The sequence below is a fragment of the Poecilia mexicana genome, unplaced genomic scaffold, assembly GCF_051168715.1.
Source record: "Poecilia mexicana isolate PSO_F unplaced genomic scaffold, ASM5116871v1 scaffold_17, whole genome shotgun sequence".
Lineage (NCBI taxonomy): Eukaryota > Metazoa > Chordata > Actinopteri > Cyprinodontiformes > Poeciliidae > Poecilia > Poecilia mexicana.
Window position 1 is genome coordinate 16,507,842 of NW_028263386.1, and position 19,089 is coordinate 16,526,930.

A 19,089-nucleotide genomic window follows, 5' to 3' on the forward strand; every position below is an offset into this window, starting at 1 on the left:
GTGGAGAGACTGGTACACAGCAGATTTTAACTAGAGACTGAGCAGTTTTAACAATTTCAAGTGTTCAAATCGTCTGGTGCTAAAGAGTTAAATAAACACCAATTCAGAAAAGGACCAAACAGACTTAGCACAGTGTTGGTTTAACCGCAAAATATGCCATGTGCAGTTGTCTGTTATTACGTTTTATTAACTTCATGCTACATTTTATGTAATCTTGTTTTCGAATGGTTGTGGTTATGTGTATGGGTATCTGTTTTGTCGTTTTTTTTTTTTTTTTTTTTGGTTGGACCTTGGAATGTGAAATGATGTTTGTAACCATATAACCATCCATCTACACAGACTAAGGTACCCTGTAGCAGATATGTGGTGCTCAATTCAGTCATGTATTGATCCAGTACTCTCTAACAGGCTAATGAAGAGTCTATAAAAACTTTATACCAATCAATCAAACGACACAGATGAAAAGAATTTGCTACTAATACAGGGGGATGCCTGCACACTTGCTTTTTTTTTTTAAAGGGAATGATCTGAATGCAATCAGCTGACACACACCGCAGGTTTTTCTGCTAATGATGTTCACTTTTGAAGAGTTCTCAGCAGAATGGAGATTCCTAAAGCATAAATTTAGAGGCTTAGTTGCATTCTGTTTACCGGAAGTCCGGTGGAGGTGTGCTGGTGGAACAGATAGTGAGACAGATGTCAGACTCTCATTAAAGATGCAGCATGGCTTGCTTCCTTTTCTCAGATCTTGGAGAGAGAAATGGAGCATATGGTTTCTGGTCTGACTGACCAGAAACCAGAGTCTGACCACTCTGTGATTCATGAATGCCAACTCAAGCTATATATATATATATATATATATATATATATATATATATATATATATATATATATATATATATATATATATATATATAATTAAACATTTAAGAGCATCGATGATGATGATTGTCTTAATACTGACAATCATTTTTAAAAAATCACAATTTCCCTAGAAAGCTGCGAGCTTCAAAGTACTAATTTATAACAGCTTCCTCTCTCCAGAGATGCTAAGCTGAGGCATGTCCTTAATGTTCACCCTTCACACTTCATGCTGCTTCCAACAAGACAGAGAGGTGAAAATTAGAGTCTGGAGTCAGCAATCCTCCCAACAGACAACCAATGGCCTTAACCCCTTGTAGATCTACAAATCTCCAGTTTACAGAGCCAGAACTGGTGAACTAAAGCACTTGCAGATTGAGTACAAAGTATATGACTTGGGCAAATTGGTACAGGATCTCCTAACATAATCACTGGAGTCTCTTCATGCCTCCAAATGACTATTTATCAGACATGAAATAATTTCTTTTTTCATAACACCCGTCACAGTATTTTCAATGACAATTACCCTTAGAACTGGAATTACACATATTCAAATTGATGTACAGTAGATCTTGCAATATGGTGTTCTTCAGTTCTAAACAGCTGATGCTGCATAGTAAAAAAACAAAAACAATTTGATTTCTGCAAAATCAAATAGTATGCATTTTGAAGATATATTTTATTTTACCGAGGTGAACCTATTCGAATATAAGGTTAACCCTAAGCTTATATCAGATGCATCTTATATTGTTTTACAGTGTGAAAATCCCCATTTCCCCTCCTACTGACCTTGTTTTGCACTTTCCCTTCACAATTACAAAAGCAAAAACAATGACAATCGGGGCAATCTGAGTGAAAAGTTGAGCATTTAGCGCCCTCTGGTGTAAACACTATCTTTTAACACTTAAAATAACTATGCATAGGTCTCTAAAATAAATAAAATGATATGAAACTAAATTAAATAAAATGTTCTGTGAAAAAAAAAGTATTTTAAAAAGAAATAGAGCATGGAAAAAATTTCATTTATCCGACATTTACACATAAGATCATGCCATAAATACATAAATAAATAAGTAGGAGAATGCCATCTTTATATCACTAAGTGATTTTGTTCCAATGAAATGGTTAGCTTGATCATTCATAGTCGTAAGGGAGTACTAAAATTATAACAGAACTACAAACAACATATAAAACACAGTTTCACATAAAAAAATGTTGACTTAGGACAAACAGGGCAGGTATAAGCAGCATGGTAAAACACAAGGTAACTCTATCAGCGAAGGTAAAAGAAAACACGTATTGATAATTTGGGTAAGATTTTTTTTTAGGTTGATTAGTTGTTGCAATCCCTGACATATTGGTGCCAGGTGTGTGCATCTAACCAACAGAGGTGGGTGGCACCTAATTACAATTGCTCAGTTAAATGGAAAACAAAAACAAAATACTGTTAGGTGGAGTTTTACTGCACTATACTTTTTTACTTTTACCTGAGTAATGTTATTATGAAATATCAATACTATTAAGTGTCTGACTACTCAACCAACAAGTAACCCCAAAGACAGACACTCTCTGAAGCCGAAGCTCAGAAGCTTGGAAACTGCAGCCTTGAGTTTCCAAGCTCGGCACCACATGAACTGTAGTTGAATTTACTGTTGTTTGTTATTACACACATGTATAGGGACATACGTATAGTCAATATATAGAGATATTTCCAAATTTTCCCTTGTGATTTTGATTATTATGGCTTGTAGGTGATGAATACTGGAGTTTAAGTGTTTCAAAACATTAAAATAAAAGTTAAATATTGAAAACTTGTGGTGTCACATACTCAAAACGCCAGTAATTTTTTTTCTTATGTACAGAAGACAGTCATTAATATCCTACTTAATGAGAGTAAGTCACAATGGTTTACTCCCATTTACAAACCTCATGCCAAGTCATATTGACTCAGTGATTTATGCTAGAGGAGGCCCATCTATGTTTTAAGAAATGTACATACTTTCATAGGTTTGACATGTCTGTTTAGAATATTTGTTTTAATCTTATGTAATAGTATAATTTTATGAGACACTGAATTTGGGGTTTTCATGTAAACCATAATCATCCAAAATCACAAACAATAAAGGCGTTTCACGCTGTGTCATAATACCTGTTGTCCACGAGGTGGAGCCATTGTATCTCAAATAATTAGTTTACAGTAGGTTTAAAAAAATACTCAAACTCCATAGATTTAATTACATCTTAAGGATGAATTAATGTTACAATAACGTACATCATCAAGGTAAGTAACTAGAATGCTTGGAGATTTTTGTTGCAGTTCTTTTCTTGTTCATTTTAATCCTTGGTTTGTCATTTAGCAGACTTTCTTTGATACACTTACCATTTTTTCTTATAACAGAAAAAAAAAAAAAAAAAAAGGTAAATCATGTCGGTAAAGTGACTGCCAGCAAAGTAATCTCGTGATATTGCAGACATTACAATAACCACATAACATTTTATCCTTTATTGTAGAGGTGTACGTTTACCCTCCAAATATCATATCCAATATACATGAAGTGAAAAGTTCCATAAGTCTACTACAGTGCCATTTAGTGTTGACGTAAAGCCGAGATATAGAGAACAGGGAGGGGAATGTGCGCAGCACTTTGGAAACAGGCACAGCCAACATGCAGTCAACTACTGCAAAGTGCCAAACGCGGGACAGACTGGCTTCAGAAGACAACCACTCCTCCTCTGTACGACACCAAACCTCCCCTGTCTTTGCGGCGCGCTTTCTCTCATCCCAACCGATAATGTAAGACTCAGTTAGAAAGATCTGTCAGATGTTCACTCGAGCCGTCGCTTTTCACGTTCGCAGTTCCGTTTTCAACACTGTCAGACAGCTTACGGTCAGACTCCAGCTGGTCATCTGCGAGGATACCTGGTGTGAGATGCGGCAATGTCCCGAGGAATATGCCCACGCGTCAACTCTTTTGACTCCGTCAGGATTTTGGCGTTGGTCATTTTCGCAGTGAACGCAATCGAGGCGGATAAGCATACCTGTTATGAAGTGAGAGCCGCTTTCCAGCAGCGATACATCGGACCGCTTCACCTGGTGCCGGAGAAACCATACAAAGGTAAGTCTGGTGGAGGAAAAAAAAGAACGCTTCCGCGGGAGCACGTGTAAGCATCATTTAGTAAGTGGCATGGCATGCTGTTTTTTTTATTTTATTTTTTTTTTATTTACGTATTTAAGCAAATATATCCAAACACCTATAGGTTAGATTAAAGTTTTGTTTTCTTAATGTCATATATATGCAGGGGTTAAAAGTGCACATGAGAGCAGATGGGAGTGGAGAGGGGAGCACCAAGACAACAGATATGGATTGGTCATATTGGATGTTTTAAATGACTGGGACTGTCTCATATTGTGATTTCCTCAGGTCAGGGCATGCAGACAAATCAGTGAAAAATATTGAACAATTTTTTTTTAAACATTTTTGTTAACTTTAACATTTAACAAAATGTCATCATACATATGTCATCATATATATGACTTGGTTAACGCATAATATATGATGACATATGTATGACATCATAGGACTTGGTTAACATATAATATATGATGACATGTATATGACATCATATATGCCGTATATGATGACTTACGGCAACTTATGATGACATATTATTATATGTCATCATAAGTTGATGATTTATGATTTCATCAACTTAGAAATCATATGCTGTTACTCTGAAGCCAGAGCTACTTTACTCCTTGATCATTTGCCACTTATCCGTGGCGCTGAGACAACCTTTTCAAGTCACAGCTTGATTATTGGAATCCGCATTATACAAATGTTCTAATCTGTGTTGTCAAAGAGGTCACGATAATAACTGATTAAACAGGATATATGACTTGGTTAATGCATTTGGGTAAATCAAACTTGCAAATGCTAGGACACAGGTTTCCCTGTGGTGGTGCTTCGTTGACATCCTCCTGTTTTATTCTGTTTCTTACGCATAAGGGGAAAGGTCTTCTACAACTTCAAGTCAAATGAAACAAAAATTATGACAATAAAGATTAAGAAGTTGATCAGACTGCATCACAGCAAACTGAAACATTGCCGATGGTTGAGATTTTCTTTTTTACAACTGTGATTGTAAAGAAATCACAGTTCATACCCATTCTGCACTTTTGCTAGCATTATTCTAAGAGGCTTTTGTTTTGATTGTTATTGGATCAATAAAACCCAAAACCTTGTTTATTAAGGTTTTGTGGGATGGAACTTCTTTCAGCAAATCAAACAAAAGGAAGCTTTGTGAGGCTTCACATGGTTTTCAATGTATTTTATTAAGCAGAATTCCATTTAGGGAAGTTTTGGCTTTGGCAATGTCGGTTGACAAACACCCTGCAACTCAAACATGTTATAACACTCTGTGTTATCTTTGGTTTGAGATTTAACATGTTCTTTTAATTTTTTTGCATGTTCATATTACCAGTAAACGTAATCATGATATATTCATCCGTCCAGCTACTCATCCCTTATCTATAGCAGCTTATCCTTGCAGGGTTGCAGGTGGGCTGGTGCCCATCTCCAGTGGTCATCATACTGTACATAATGACATATTGGTATATGTCATCATATGACCCAGGATGGTATTTAAACCTTAAACCTTTTTACTGCAGGACAACAATTCTAACAACTATGCAGTTCACGATATATTCACTTAATTCATAAAATTCATAAGAGATAAGAAATAATATATCTAGAGAAGAAAGAAACCCACAAAAGCCATACAAAACCACCTGCATGTTTAGGGAAGACTTTTTCTTAATCAAAGTCACAACATGAAAATGCACAGGGTTTACAACAAGTTTCAAGATATGATTGCTATTAATAAAGGTTTCTTAGTTTTCTGACATGTTACCCAATATAACATTTCAGATTTTGGCTAATTTTCTGATGCTACAGTACATCCTCTTGTTATTATGAAGACTCCACAGAAGAACACACAATGGGAGCCCTGCAGTCCATTAGTTTGAAGCTGAATAGAACATGTTCAAAAAGGATTACTGGGAATTATGTCTTGGTTTGGTACTAATCAGGGACTTCAAGTGTGGACTGTTAATTAGGAAATAATAGAGAATATTGCACTGCCATAGTATTTTGCACTTACCTCATTGTATCCATCCATCCATTAATCCATCCATCCCCACAGCGATACTATCAAGTTCATTCTAAATTGTCCCAAAGTGTCACTTTGTTGTAGGACTGTGTCATGCAAAGGATGCTCAAGGATGCTTGTAATGTTCATCATTTCATTAACGATCCTTGTTTGCACGATCATCTCTATTGCTCTAGAACAGTCCCTAGAACTTAGCAAACCTTGTTTAATATATATTTTGAGCATCTTAAAAGTCACTGACTCTGATGGTGCTAAATTTGCAGATTGCGGCAGAAGAGATTGCACTCTCCACAACACATGTATAAATGGCATCCAACAACTTCCCGAAAACACTGAAGGGTTTACGTGTCCTCAAGAAGTCCAGTCTGCACTGTCCCGTCTTATACACAGTTTTACTGTTGCCGTCACTGTTATATTTATATTCTTTCAGCACCTCTTCTTCTGGAATTAATTCAGCATTCGACCTAGTCCTGGTTTTCCTGAACGCTAGAATCATCTCCGTTGTTTTGTCCACATTCAAGATTAGATGATACTTTCTATTATATGATAGAACACAATATGAAAAGTATTGGGGGTCCTGATATGTGCACCAGCTCATTAATGTTGCCTCTGTTTCAACTCATCTGAAATGTAGGACTATAGTTGACATGTACTGTAATTTGAGCTTTTGACACATTGATCAGTAATAGTATTAGTAAAATAACAAACTTGTTACTGTCACAAGTGCAACCCAAACCAGATGTCTTCCCCTAATATGCTTCATATCTGACTGGCACTGTGAACAGTCCATTTTCAATCTTTTCACCTACCAAAAAAAGCTAAATAAATAAATAAATAAATAAATAAATAAATCTGATTTGTACCACTTCCATGTAGTACAAAATTGGATACCTAGCTGATCGTTTTAAAAAAAAATCTCCAGTCAGAAAGCTTATGGCACATTTTATCCAGATGTAAACAATGGCTAAAGCAAGAAATGCTGACATTTTGAATCAGTGGAAAGACAACAAAGTATATTTAAATTAGTTTTTGGGGTGACAGTTTCATGCACTGCTCAACAACTTTAAATTCGATTCATAGACGGCGTCATCCTCTATTGCTCCTGTAAACAGTGGGCCGCGGTGTGATGTCTATGATCTTTGTTCTTCACTTCCTATTTAGTAATTGGGGTATTTTACATAAAATTTTATATTTAGTTCAATATTTTACCTACCCAACATTTTCAGCAGAATAATTTGAGGCAATATCCAAGTATAAATTACAGAGCTACTGCCCTTCTAGCGTTGACGATTTTTCTTCACTACCTTGCCATAAAAATCACTCTGTAAGCAGATGTTCCCAGTTGAACACTGCGTTCTTATAGGAACAACTTATGTTTGACTTTTACTCTTTGTATTACAACTACTATTCAATGCAGTTCCCAAGTACCCTTTTTTCCAGACTATAAGCCGCTTCTTTTGTCCTAAGCTTTGAACCATGCGGCTTATAGTCCGGTGCGGATTTTATGTGAAACCACCAGGGGGCTCTTTAGCAGGAAGTGAATCAAATGGAAGTCAAAATTGGAAATAAAAGAAGAAAGCGCCCATTAAAACGGAATTGGGTTTTAACAGGGAATTGAAATTTGAGAATGTTGTTGATCAGTTAAATAGCATTGAGGGGAAAAATAAGATTTTTTGTTTTTTTAAATAATACTGGGATCATGAGAATTTGAGGTATAGATATTAGGATCCAATAGATGGCAGTAGTGCAACAATAATGGATGCAAGGTGCCTTTGATATCTAAAGAAGAAACAGAAGAAGAAGAAGAAGAAGAAGAAGAAACAGAAGAAGATGAAGAAGGAAGCGCCTATTTTCATTTAGCACATGCTAGTAGCAGACATGAAGGATCAGCACTTTTACTGTTACAGTTACCGTTCGCAAACTACCGTAATCAGTTCAGTTAAATCTAAACTTGGCACCTTTTTATTTTTCAACCGTAATAAATGTGATATTCAATTGACCTGTTATGACTCAAATTTTGGGTGTTCGCCCCCCTCTGGTGCTGCTGCATCGTTGTGGAAAACCTGGAGCGTAAGAGATATCTGCGACTTATAGTTGAGAAAATACAGTAATAGGTCATAGTAAGCCACACTCCTGTCTCTAAACATTAAATATATTCTGGCAAATGTTTTTCTCCATCCATAGTCAACATTTCAGATCCTATAGACACCATTTTTTCCAAGGATAATTTAACCCTTGTGCGTGCGAGGACTGAGGCAAACGTAGAGGACTGTGGAAAATGATACAAGTTTTACGTGTGGGGTCGGTTGGATCCCATTTCTGGACACAAGGGTTAAGCAGTTTTCTCATTATTGTGGAAAACTGTTTTCTTAAGTTTGGTCTTAAGAAAACAATTTTTGTCATATTTAGATTTTCATTTTAATTTGGAATGAAATAACACCCATTGTCATTTTATCATGTTTGGGGGCTGGCGATTTAAGGCCCAAGGCAGTTGCATAACTTTGCTTATCAGATACTGTCACTCTGCCAGTGACAATCACTAAACTGAAGTCAACTCGTCAGAGTCATGCACCTTTCCTTCGGTCTTGATGTAGCTATATTGGTAAGATTTTTTTACTCGTGTTTGTTTTTTTTTAGAAAATCCATTGGCTACACATTCAGATTCTAGATCAACTGCTGAGACTGTGTGGAAACTAGGAATTTATCAGCACTGGACCTTTATGTAAAAATGTGAGACCCAAGTTTTTTAATTATGTTTGCTCTTCAAATGAAAAGGAAAAGATTTTTGTTTTAAAGTTAATTAAATTTAGAATAATTATGCATTACAACTGGTAATCCTGAGGTCATTTTTTTATGGTGGTTGTATTTAAGGATATGGTTTATTTTGGAGTAGCGCTCTACTTGATAAAGACTGAGATTACTGCAGCAGTTGTTTAACCTGCATGTTGGTTTCAGGTCAAGTGTCACCCAGCATGAGTCTAAATGCTGTAACTGGAAGAAGAGTAATAGATAGCGGAGTGGGAAACATAGTTTGAGGTGCATCTAAACCACTTGATATGTTTGTTTTATGCAGCATTACCATTGGCAACAGAGTATGCCATTTCCATTACCCGGTGCAGTTGTAGTTATAAAGACAAACTTTAGCCTGCAGCTACGATCTGTGAAGGACACGTCTACTCGCTCCTAATGAAACTAAAGATGGCGACCATATCATGAAGTCATTAAAGAATAGCATTCGCTGACCAGTGAAACATCATTCAAACCCTATGAGACGCTTTCAAGTTCACTGATTAGGAAAAGTGGATGACACAGTTAGCAAGGGACTGGATGAAATCCTACAGCCTTGACCACACAGATACCTAGTTTAAGATATTTGTGGTTTGTAGCTCAACTTTCAACATGGACATTCCAGAACTTTATACAAAACTTTTCTGACCCTACTTGTCACCTTCCTGACAGATAAGTTGCAGCCTTTGGAGCTTGAAAATTTCAAAACCAACTCTTGTCATTGTCTTGTCAATGAACAATGGTGTTAGTTTCCCCAGTATTCTCTCTTGCATTAAAGACTGTAGTGATAATAATTGAAGAACTTTCGCAATTTGAAGAGTCATGTTGGTCATGCTTCCCCATGAATTTGCAGTCAGAATCAGAGAGGAACAGCTCCTTTTTGCAAAAAAAAAAAAAAAAAAATCATTACTGAAAAAAATTATTCTGCCATCGATTAGATTTAGGAACTATATATTTATATATAATATATAACGTATGTGGTGTGTACATATCTATATATACATATATATTACTTCTGTTGGTAAACTGTGTTGTTGTAGGTGCATGTACATATTGGAGACTAGAGTGATCAAAGGGGGAAAAAAAAACTACCTGGCGATTAAGCTTTCTAAATTTGAATTATATCTTTAAAGCTCAAAGATGTGAAACTGATGCTTAGAATGGGAGATTTAGCATGTGTAAGAATTATGTGTACATAATGATGCAACTTTTCTTCGGTCCTCACATCGTATGCCAACAAAAGCAACTCCTGAAATGTGAAGAGGCCAGGCTTCAGCCTTCCTCACAGTGTGATGTTTGCCTTAGGATACAGTGCTGCGCTTTATGTGCTGTGAACAGATTTCTTACAAAGTAGCAGGAGTGTGTCACCCAGCGTTTGGAGGATCCAGTTTCAAATGAACTGCATTCTTGCACCACACTTATGTCTTTGTTTGGCAGTCTTTTCTTCGAAATGAAAATGCAAAAAATTATTTTATCAACAATTGCCATAGAAGGAAGATGGAAAGTGGTATAATTGGATGCTGTTGCTTTAAATGTTGATTGGTATTTGGGTTACTTACAATCTTTGGAGTTAAACTAAATCCTAAATGGCTATGTTTATGGGATAATTTAAGATATTTTTCATATATAAAATATATAAACTCGTTTTGATGAGACAAAGCCTAAATCAACTACATAATAAAGAAATAAAAATGTATTATCTGTTCCAGAGATATAAGGAGTAAAATAATGTTGGTTTGTTTGCTTGCTTGTCTTCTCACCTTCAACAATCTGTGTTTTTCATCTCATACTACCATTTATAGAGACAAAAGACTTACTTCAATACAAGAGTAAAATAATACCTGTGTAATTAACAAAACAAAAGGATGTTGGTCTCCTAACAGTTGATGAATTGGAAAACAGTATGTTACAATGTGTTTTCATGTCCTTAAACATTTAGAGCTCTCAAACTTTGACATCATCTTTGATTAACTAGATGAGTCGTTTTACTTGCCCTCTCTCAACTGGTCAGCTGCCATTTAGAGTTTAAATCTAGAGATTAAAAAAAAAATGTTCTCAGGGATAATTTTGAGTTTTTTAAGGACAAAATTCAAGACTACATTGTCCTCTAAAATCACATAAACCACATTATTGAATTGAGAAGTGCATTTAAGTGCCTAACACAACCAAATACTTAGCAAAGTCAGTTAACTAATCTTAGCTAATCTATCAGTTTGGTTTTATTCATCATATGTTATTTTCTTCATATAGTCATTGTATATCATATATACATGGTGCATAATTTTGTGCCTCAGCTGATTTTCTATGCCCCTGGCTGTTCAGAGGAATAGGTTTTTCTTTTAGTGTATGTTTGCTATTAAATCATATAGAAATGTCTACATAGAAAGATTAATGTTCATCCACCAACACAAAGAACACCGGAGGGCCTTTAGGGCATTTCTAAGTCAACATATATTGTTAAATGGGTCGTAACAGATACTATAAGTAATAGTGTCTTAATGCCCTTCCAGTAAATTGCTGCTTCAGCAGGTCTGAGTCTATTTGCCCACTAACCTTACATCTATCTTTATGATCTGTATTTCCAACTTCTGGCCTCTGATGTGGCTTTGGACTCCATGCCAATCACTAAATGCAGTTCCAGCTCTGGTTCTGGGAAAGCCAAACATTCTGACTTTGTTTCAAGGTAGTCCAAAACTTCAGGTATGTGGCAAAGACCGCTTTGAGATGTGCTTTCATTCAACCCGGTCTGTAGTAAGCCCAGCAGATCTTTACAGTGTAAATATCCTCCATGTTCAAAGGGTACAGAGTTCTTGAGGCAGAGGAAGGCAAACCAAGTTAACTGCGTACTTTTTAACAAAGTTATTCTTGTTCTTGGAAAAATGGCACTGCATATAAATAAACAGTAGCCTTTAACACTCTGATGTTCACTTATATTTTCCAAATATAAGTGAACATCAGAGTGGAATATCCATACCTAATTTGAAAGATTGAAACAACATATAAATATCGTTTGATCTGCACAATGCTACCCTATGTAATATACCTCATATCTTGAATGTAGACAGTCAGAATACATTGCAAACTGCTCCGTAACAAAGATCATCTCGAACGAGTGCAAAAATAAACATTTTGTGGTATACAAATGTACTTACCTTCCAAAGCTGATTCATATGGAGAAACATCACTAACAATAAAAGCACATATTCATATGCTTCAATTGTTTGGCATATCATTATTGGCATGCAAGTTACAGGAATAGTGCATTGGTTGAGCTTCTCTATACTGAGTTTTTGACAAGACCATTGACCATTTACTCCAAAGCCATTAGTCACCTGAAAACAATTAAATGAGTTTCAGAACTGGCATCTCATCTGGGCTGTGTTAAAGTTTTGCCAAGCAGCATAAGGAGAGTGTACATAGGGCACTAATTACACATAGTAAAGGGCATTAGATTTAGTTTTACTCCCTGGGAAACGGGAAAGAAAAAGATGTAATGCAACAACTTGAAAAAAATAATGATCCCATTACACATTAAATATGTGGTTGGATAAAAAGTGATTGGCAAAAATCACATTTTGACATGTTATAATTAATAGCTTCAATATATTTTATTAAAATGTTATATGATAGACCAGCAGAAAGTAAAACATACAGATTATTTGTGAATTCCATGTTTTCTTTTCTTAGGGAATATTTTTTTGAACATGTTGTGCCTCTGACTACAAACTGACTGTTATTTTATTTAAACAGATTAAACAACAGATTAGTTGTTCAAGAAATCATTTGCATACCAAATTAGTTTATTATTATTTAATGACTTCCACAGTCACGTGATCAAAGTCTAATATAGGACCTTTGGGATGTGTTAGAACAGGAGAGTTTGGAAGCAACAAATCTGCCACAACAGCATGTTGCAGTCATGTTAATATAGACCAAAATTTCTGAGGAACCTTTTTAACACTGTATCTTATGAAGAATTAAAGCTTTTCTTAAAGCAACCTGGTTTTAATGTAAATCTCATGCGTCTGGTGAGTGTAGGTGTTAAAAAGATACTGATAAAAGGAGCCAATAAGCTACTGGCCTGATTTTATGGAAGAAACTGAGTCATCTTTCTAATGAATATAGACATTTTATTTAATATTTCTATTTAGAACAACACCTGGCTCATGTATCGCTTATTTAATGCAATTATATGTGTAGGACAAACAAAGAGTCAAGGCTAGGATCAATCCGAGAGAGTGAGCTCAGAAACAGAAGGGATGGAAACTGGAGAAAAGAGATAATGATCAAGCTTTAAGCTTAAGCTTTTGTACTTACTACAGACACTACAGAACCTTACAATTCAATCACTGTAATAACTGTTCTTTGGTTAAAATTTATACTCTTTTTCAGACTGCTTATTAACTTATATAAATCAAGGGGATAAAGATTGTGTCATAAGATAGATTAAGAATAAACTGATTATATCAGTACAAATAAAGTATTCTAACATGTCCACAAATAAAACAACTTCATTGCTTTTTACCATGACAGTGCAGAAATCTGGCAGGCAGAGCATTAGGCAACAGACAAGTGTCAAAATAAAAAAGCAGACCCCTACAGAGATAGAGATAATGAGCTAACAGCCGGAGGACAGCCAGTCATGACTTCATTCATCTGGCTCTGGGATGGAAACAAATGCAGTCTCTCTGGGTAATTAAAAGACACCCAGGCCTCACAAGGATATGCCCGGCAAATGGGTGAAAGAGAGATTCAGAATGTAACCCTATTGTGTTTCATGGAGGGATTTGACCATTGAAGCGCTGGTCTTGTGGTCTGGCCTAACACCATGCTTTAGGCTCTGATTACAACATCTGCCTAGAGCCATCCTTGTCCAGCCTTTCCCCATGTAAAATGAGTTATCTGAGTGATGTAAGACTTTTGCATAATACATTTTTTTTTATTTATGTGTTCCCAAGTCACTTTCTCACTTCAGCAATGGCATAAGGCAGCTGATACAGTTGAGGGTGGACGAAGTCTCATCTGATGTGAACTTTGTGTTAGATCATATTGGTTGAAGTTTAATTACTGGGGTGATATTGTTATTGTACAATGCTTTTTTGCAGCCTATTAAACCAAGTGATCATGTTTATCATTAAATATCCACTTATGATCATATATATAAGTGGATATTTTTTTGTGTCTCCTTTAAATCTACCATTAAGTGCATGTGCATACCTCAGTATATGAAACAACCATGTGTGCCTTCGTATCACATTGAGGCAAGATCATATATTTAGCTCAGACAGTATTTATAGCTGTTAAACATGGATGAAATACTTGGTCTACTTTCTCACCATGACATGGTGCCACTTCTGTCTTTCAGAGGAGTTATGACTTGTCTGTGCACATAGCCAGGAACTTTAGATACACTGTAACATATTTCCTTCAAGTGTATGATCATAAACTGACGTATGCAGAGTCAGAAATATGTTTTATTAACTACAGCCAATGCAAAATTTCAATGAACGCCTGTATTTATTTGCTTACCCTCCCACCATATAAATAATCCATGGTTTTAATTAAAACAACAAAGAAAAAAAAAACTGATTACTGCTGGATTTGTTGTTTCCCCAGATGCTGATCTGCAGATATGTAAGCACCAAGGTCCGTCTTGCTGCACCAAGAAGATGGAGGAATGTTACCAGGCTGCGGTGAAAAGAGAAACCCTCCAAAAAATTGAGTCCTACACCTATGAGCTGGAAAATATGCTGTCTAGTCAGTTAGATACCTTCCAGGGTAAGTGATCAAATGATTGTGTCGGGCAAAGGTTGAAGGGGTCTACACTCTAAAAAGTGTTTTTGGCTGTAGTTCATTTTATGAACTTATTTACATAAATGTTATTTAATTTGTTTGGTTTAGTGATGACACATTACTTTTGTGTGTTCAACTAACTTAAAAGTTACAAATCTAACTAACATAAATTAACATAAAGGATCTTTTTACTGTGACTTTACTTGAAACAATTGAGTTCAACACCAAGTTTCATATCCTATGTCTGACCAACTCAATTTATTATGTTTATCCAACTCAATTTACAAAGTTTTTAATGAATAACTTAATTCATTAAGTGTGTTTAACATTACAAATTTAAGTCACTCTCACTAAAGTCATTTATTTTTGTCTAACAAATAATTCAAATCTCTTTGACTAAATTCAATATAAAGTCAACTCAAACTTTTAAGTTGTTCCAAACTATCAAACAGAAATATTCAAAATTACATTGTACTTAAAATCCGGATAGAGCTTAAATTATTTTAAACGTATGTTTTAACATGTTATTTTAGTTTTTCAAAGATCCTTTTTACTGAAAAAAGGAAGTAGTTTATCCATCTTAATTTATTAAGTTGATTTAACTTAATAAATAAGAGGGAAAGACATGCAACAAAGGTCATCAGGCTGGAATCGAATCTGTGATGGCCACGTTGGAGACACCTTACGTCAAACGGCGGATACGAAACCAGCATTGAACTTAATTGTTTCAAAATATACATTTTAGATTATCCTCTAAAAAGTGCATTTTTAGAGTACACTTCTTGGAGTGCACTCTCAAGTGATTCTATAGCTGTACAGTGACAAATATGTTGCATTTACAATGGTAAAAGCTGTCATTTACTGCTCTTATTGTGCAGAGGTGCTGACTGACGTGTTGCACGTGTGCGACAACGCTGTGGCCAAAGTGTGCAATATAGTGATGTGACGTTCATGAATGAGCCGATTCTTCTGAACGGCTAACAGAAGGAATAAAGTAGAACAAGATCATGCAAAGTGCAAAACAAATCCAAAACTCAAGCATGACCAAACTGAAAGAAGTAAGAAATCTAACCAAGAAAACAACAAAAGCAGAAATCCACAAGCGGAAGGGATATGACATTTGGCTATTTTGTTCCTCATAATTAGGAACAATTATGATTATTTATAGTCATTCATTGCGAAACTAGGCCCTTTTATGGCACAACAATGGCTTGAGTGACTATTTGTGGTTTGAAACAAAACAATGCCAATTTCAACTGGAGAGTGCTGAAATTAGATGCCATTTTGGTCCCAGATCTGAGCTTAGAGTGTGAACTGAACAATGAATAAGATTTGGAGACAATATTTTAGTGACTTTGAGAAGGTGTAGAACAACTAGAGGATAGAATAACACAGACACAGCACATCCAATGTCGAGCTGTTGAAGGAGGGGTTTGATACTGCAAATATGGCTATGGCAGTCAAGTGTTATGCCCATAGCACAGTTGAACTCTTTAAACCCATACACTGGCCAGTTGGATGGATTAGCATGCCCTTAAATGCATCTGATGTCAGGTGATTCAGGCCAGGCACCACGCCAACCAACTTTAATTACGTTGATGGTGTTGTCTACAGCTGCACAGCCAAGAAATGAAATCAGGAACAGTGCAGAGAAATACGCGCACACACAGGCACACACAACACAATGTAATGTCTAGTAATCTGTCTGAGTTCAAACTGAAAAATTAACATGGAATCAGTATGAAATAAAGTCTTAAAGAGCTCACTATTTTCATTTAACTGGCTCTGTGGTTGGAAATAACACAGATACAAAAGAGGAGTGGACTTGCCAAAATCAAACTGCCATTACTTCATGCAGCATGATCCACTTGCTACTTCACATTCCTCCCAAGGCACTCAGACAGCGCAGAGACTGTCCTTAGAAGGCCTTGAAAAGGAAGAACTAGTGACGTCATTATTTTTAACACCATCACACCCTGGTTTCTATTGTTGCTCCTTTATGATTTTCCGTTTTTGACTATTCTGGAAATGTGAAATGGCTGATCATCGTTGTCCAGACTGGCTCAGACATGATGTAAGATGGGAAGGATCTTATTTGTGATAAAACAGACAAGTAGCAGATACACTCTTCAAACCCACTTATGGTTCTTGTTGAAACAGCTGTAAGAGGGAGGATTATATCTCCAGTACTCTAAACACCTGAAAACTATGTGTGAAATAGATGGATTCATTAAAGAGCTGATATCCACCCCTGCAAGGTTTATAATATATATCCAAGGTTCATGGTACATCAAACATCAATTAGTCAAACCGATATCTGTTCTTTTTTGAGTGGGTGGACTGATTGTGCAACACACAATTCATCTGACTTTACTGCGAATTTTCTCTTGTCCATGAAAGGTCAAAATCATGTATGCAGGCTCAAATATATACATACACTATATGGAGGAACTTTTCTGCCATAATCCAAGAGCACACATTTTCAGTCTGAAGGCAGGATTTCGTGTCTTTTGTTCTCAAAAAGTTTAATGCTATTGCTTACATTTTTAATTTGAAAGCAGGACTTCATGTCTTCTCAAAACTTGCAATGATTTTACTCAAAACTTCTCGCGCTCAGACTTAGTCTCTGCTCCGAGTGAACCTTCGCTTGCAAAACTCTCTGTTTCATGGTGGAATTTTTCTGCCATAATCCAAGAGCACACATTTCAAGTCTGAAAGCAGGATTTCATGTCTTTTGCTCTCAAACCTTTCAATACTTTTGCTTACATTTTCATTTTGAAAGCAGGACTTCGTATCTTTCTTCTCAAAACTTGTAATGCTTGTGCTGAAAATGTGTACAAGCATTTTCAGTACAAAATCGATATCAGCTGCAGCGTCTTCAGCAGACAAACTGAACGCTGCCAGCAGTATGTCTGTCTTGTTCAAATCAAAAGATTCACTGAGATCCGAAACATTTAGAACTTTATTTTAAAGACACAAGAAAACTCAAACCTCAAATTACCAAATGAAATAAAGATATCAGTAATTATTATTTCAACAAAGTTCTGTGAATTTCTGTTTTAGTACAGTTAACATAAGAAAAGGCAATCCAGACTGACTTTCTGCAGAGCAGGTGTTAAAATTAGTTTATCAACCTCCACTGTGTTAAAGCAACCACTTAATCACAAAAATAACAACAGTCCTGAAAAAGTAACATTGAGATGGACCGAATATGTTTTTAATGTAATCTCTTGCTCTTTTGGCTTGCGGAGCTGTCAATGAGATGGCACAACAACGGGTGAGGAGATGATAGAGAAACATGAAACATGAAAAACATGCAAGCAGTTTTGAGTAGATGTGCACATTTTTACAGTTTTTTTTTTTTTTTTTTTTTTACTTTGTTGTGCTGAAACTGAAAGTTCAATAAACAGCAAAATTGAACTAATTGCCTCTTTTGTCAGCATATGTCACAATAATCACAATAAAGATTGGTCATCAATTGAGAGAAATTATTCCAGGAAGTATTTCAACTATGGCTCCTTCGGTGACAACTGCATGAAATTAAATTCATTATAAAATATAAAAGAAAAATTTGTGTGGCGCTCAAGAAAGTAATGCTACCTCAAACAAACCATTCAGACTATCAATGTTGGTGTCTTTTTACCCAGTTTTAATGGTTTAAAAGGTCATTTAAATGCTGACCATGTCCATCCCTTAATGACCACAGTGCACCCATTATGGCTTCTTCCAGCAGGATAATGCTGGCAACCGATTTTTTGAACATGTCAGTGAGCTCGCCATAATCCTTTGGCCCCCACAGTCACCAGATCTCAATCCAATCGCACAACTTTGGGATGTAGTGGAACGGGGGGATTTCCATCATGAATTTTCAGCGCTTATGACTTGCTATGATGTCAATGTTTTCCAAAACCTCTGAATAATGTTCAAGACTCTTCGGGGAATCTACGCTACGGGGCACTAAATCAGTTCTGAAGACAAAAAGGGGACAACCCACTACTAGCAAGGTATACCTAATAAAGTGGACAAATTACTTCAGAGTGTTTGGGCTTGTGGGATGCCAATGTAAATTGTTGTTTGATCCATTGTTTCTGAATGCTCATTCAGAAACAATGGAAAAAACCTGTGCTTGTGAAAGCTACGCATGTCAGAGAAGTTTGTTTTCTTGGCAGTCAAACAAGAATATGTAGCCTAAAAGCATATTTGATGGAAATTATTTTTCTTTCTTAATTTAAGCTGTCACAATCATCTTAGGTGGCCCAGATAACACAACTTCCATAAGGGCACCTGTCCCATTAATGAACAAGTGGGAATTTCCAAGCATATGTTTGTTTTACTTGTCATGTGGGCATTCCAAACTATGCCTGTATGCATTTGTAAGCAGAAGACATAGTAACTCACTTTGTTGCTGCATACTGTCTTCATTGTTTCATCAAATTCAGCACCTTTTATCTTAATTACAATCTTTTTTTGTCTAAAACA

At 36.0% G+C, this 19,089-nt stretch overlaps 1 protein-coding gene across 1 annotated transcript in view; it reads left to right on the forward strand.

Moving 5' to 3' along the window:
- The first annotated feature begins 3,066 nt into the window (after positions 1-3,066).
- gpc5c (glypican 5c) overlaps positions 3,067-19,089 on the forward strand; it is a 110,293-nt gene continuing 94,270 nt past the window's right edge. The window contains exons 1-2 of the mRNA XM_015012399.2: positions 3,067-3,977; positions 14,434-14,595. Coding sequence (XP_014867885.2) covers positions 3,800-3,977; positions 14,434-14,595 — 340 coding nt within the window. The 5' untranslated portion in view covers positions 3,067-3,799. The remainder of the gene's footprint in view (positions 3,978-14,433; positions 14,596-19,089) is intronic.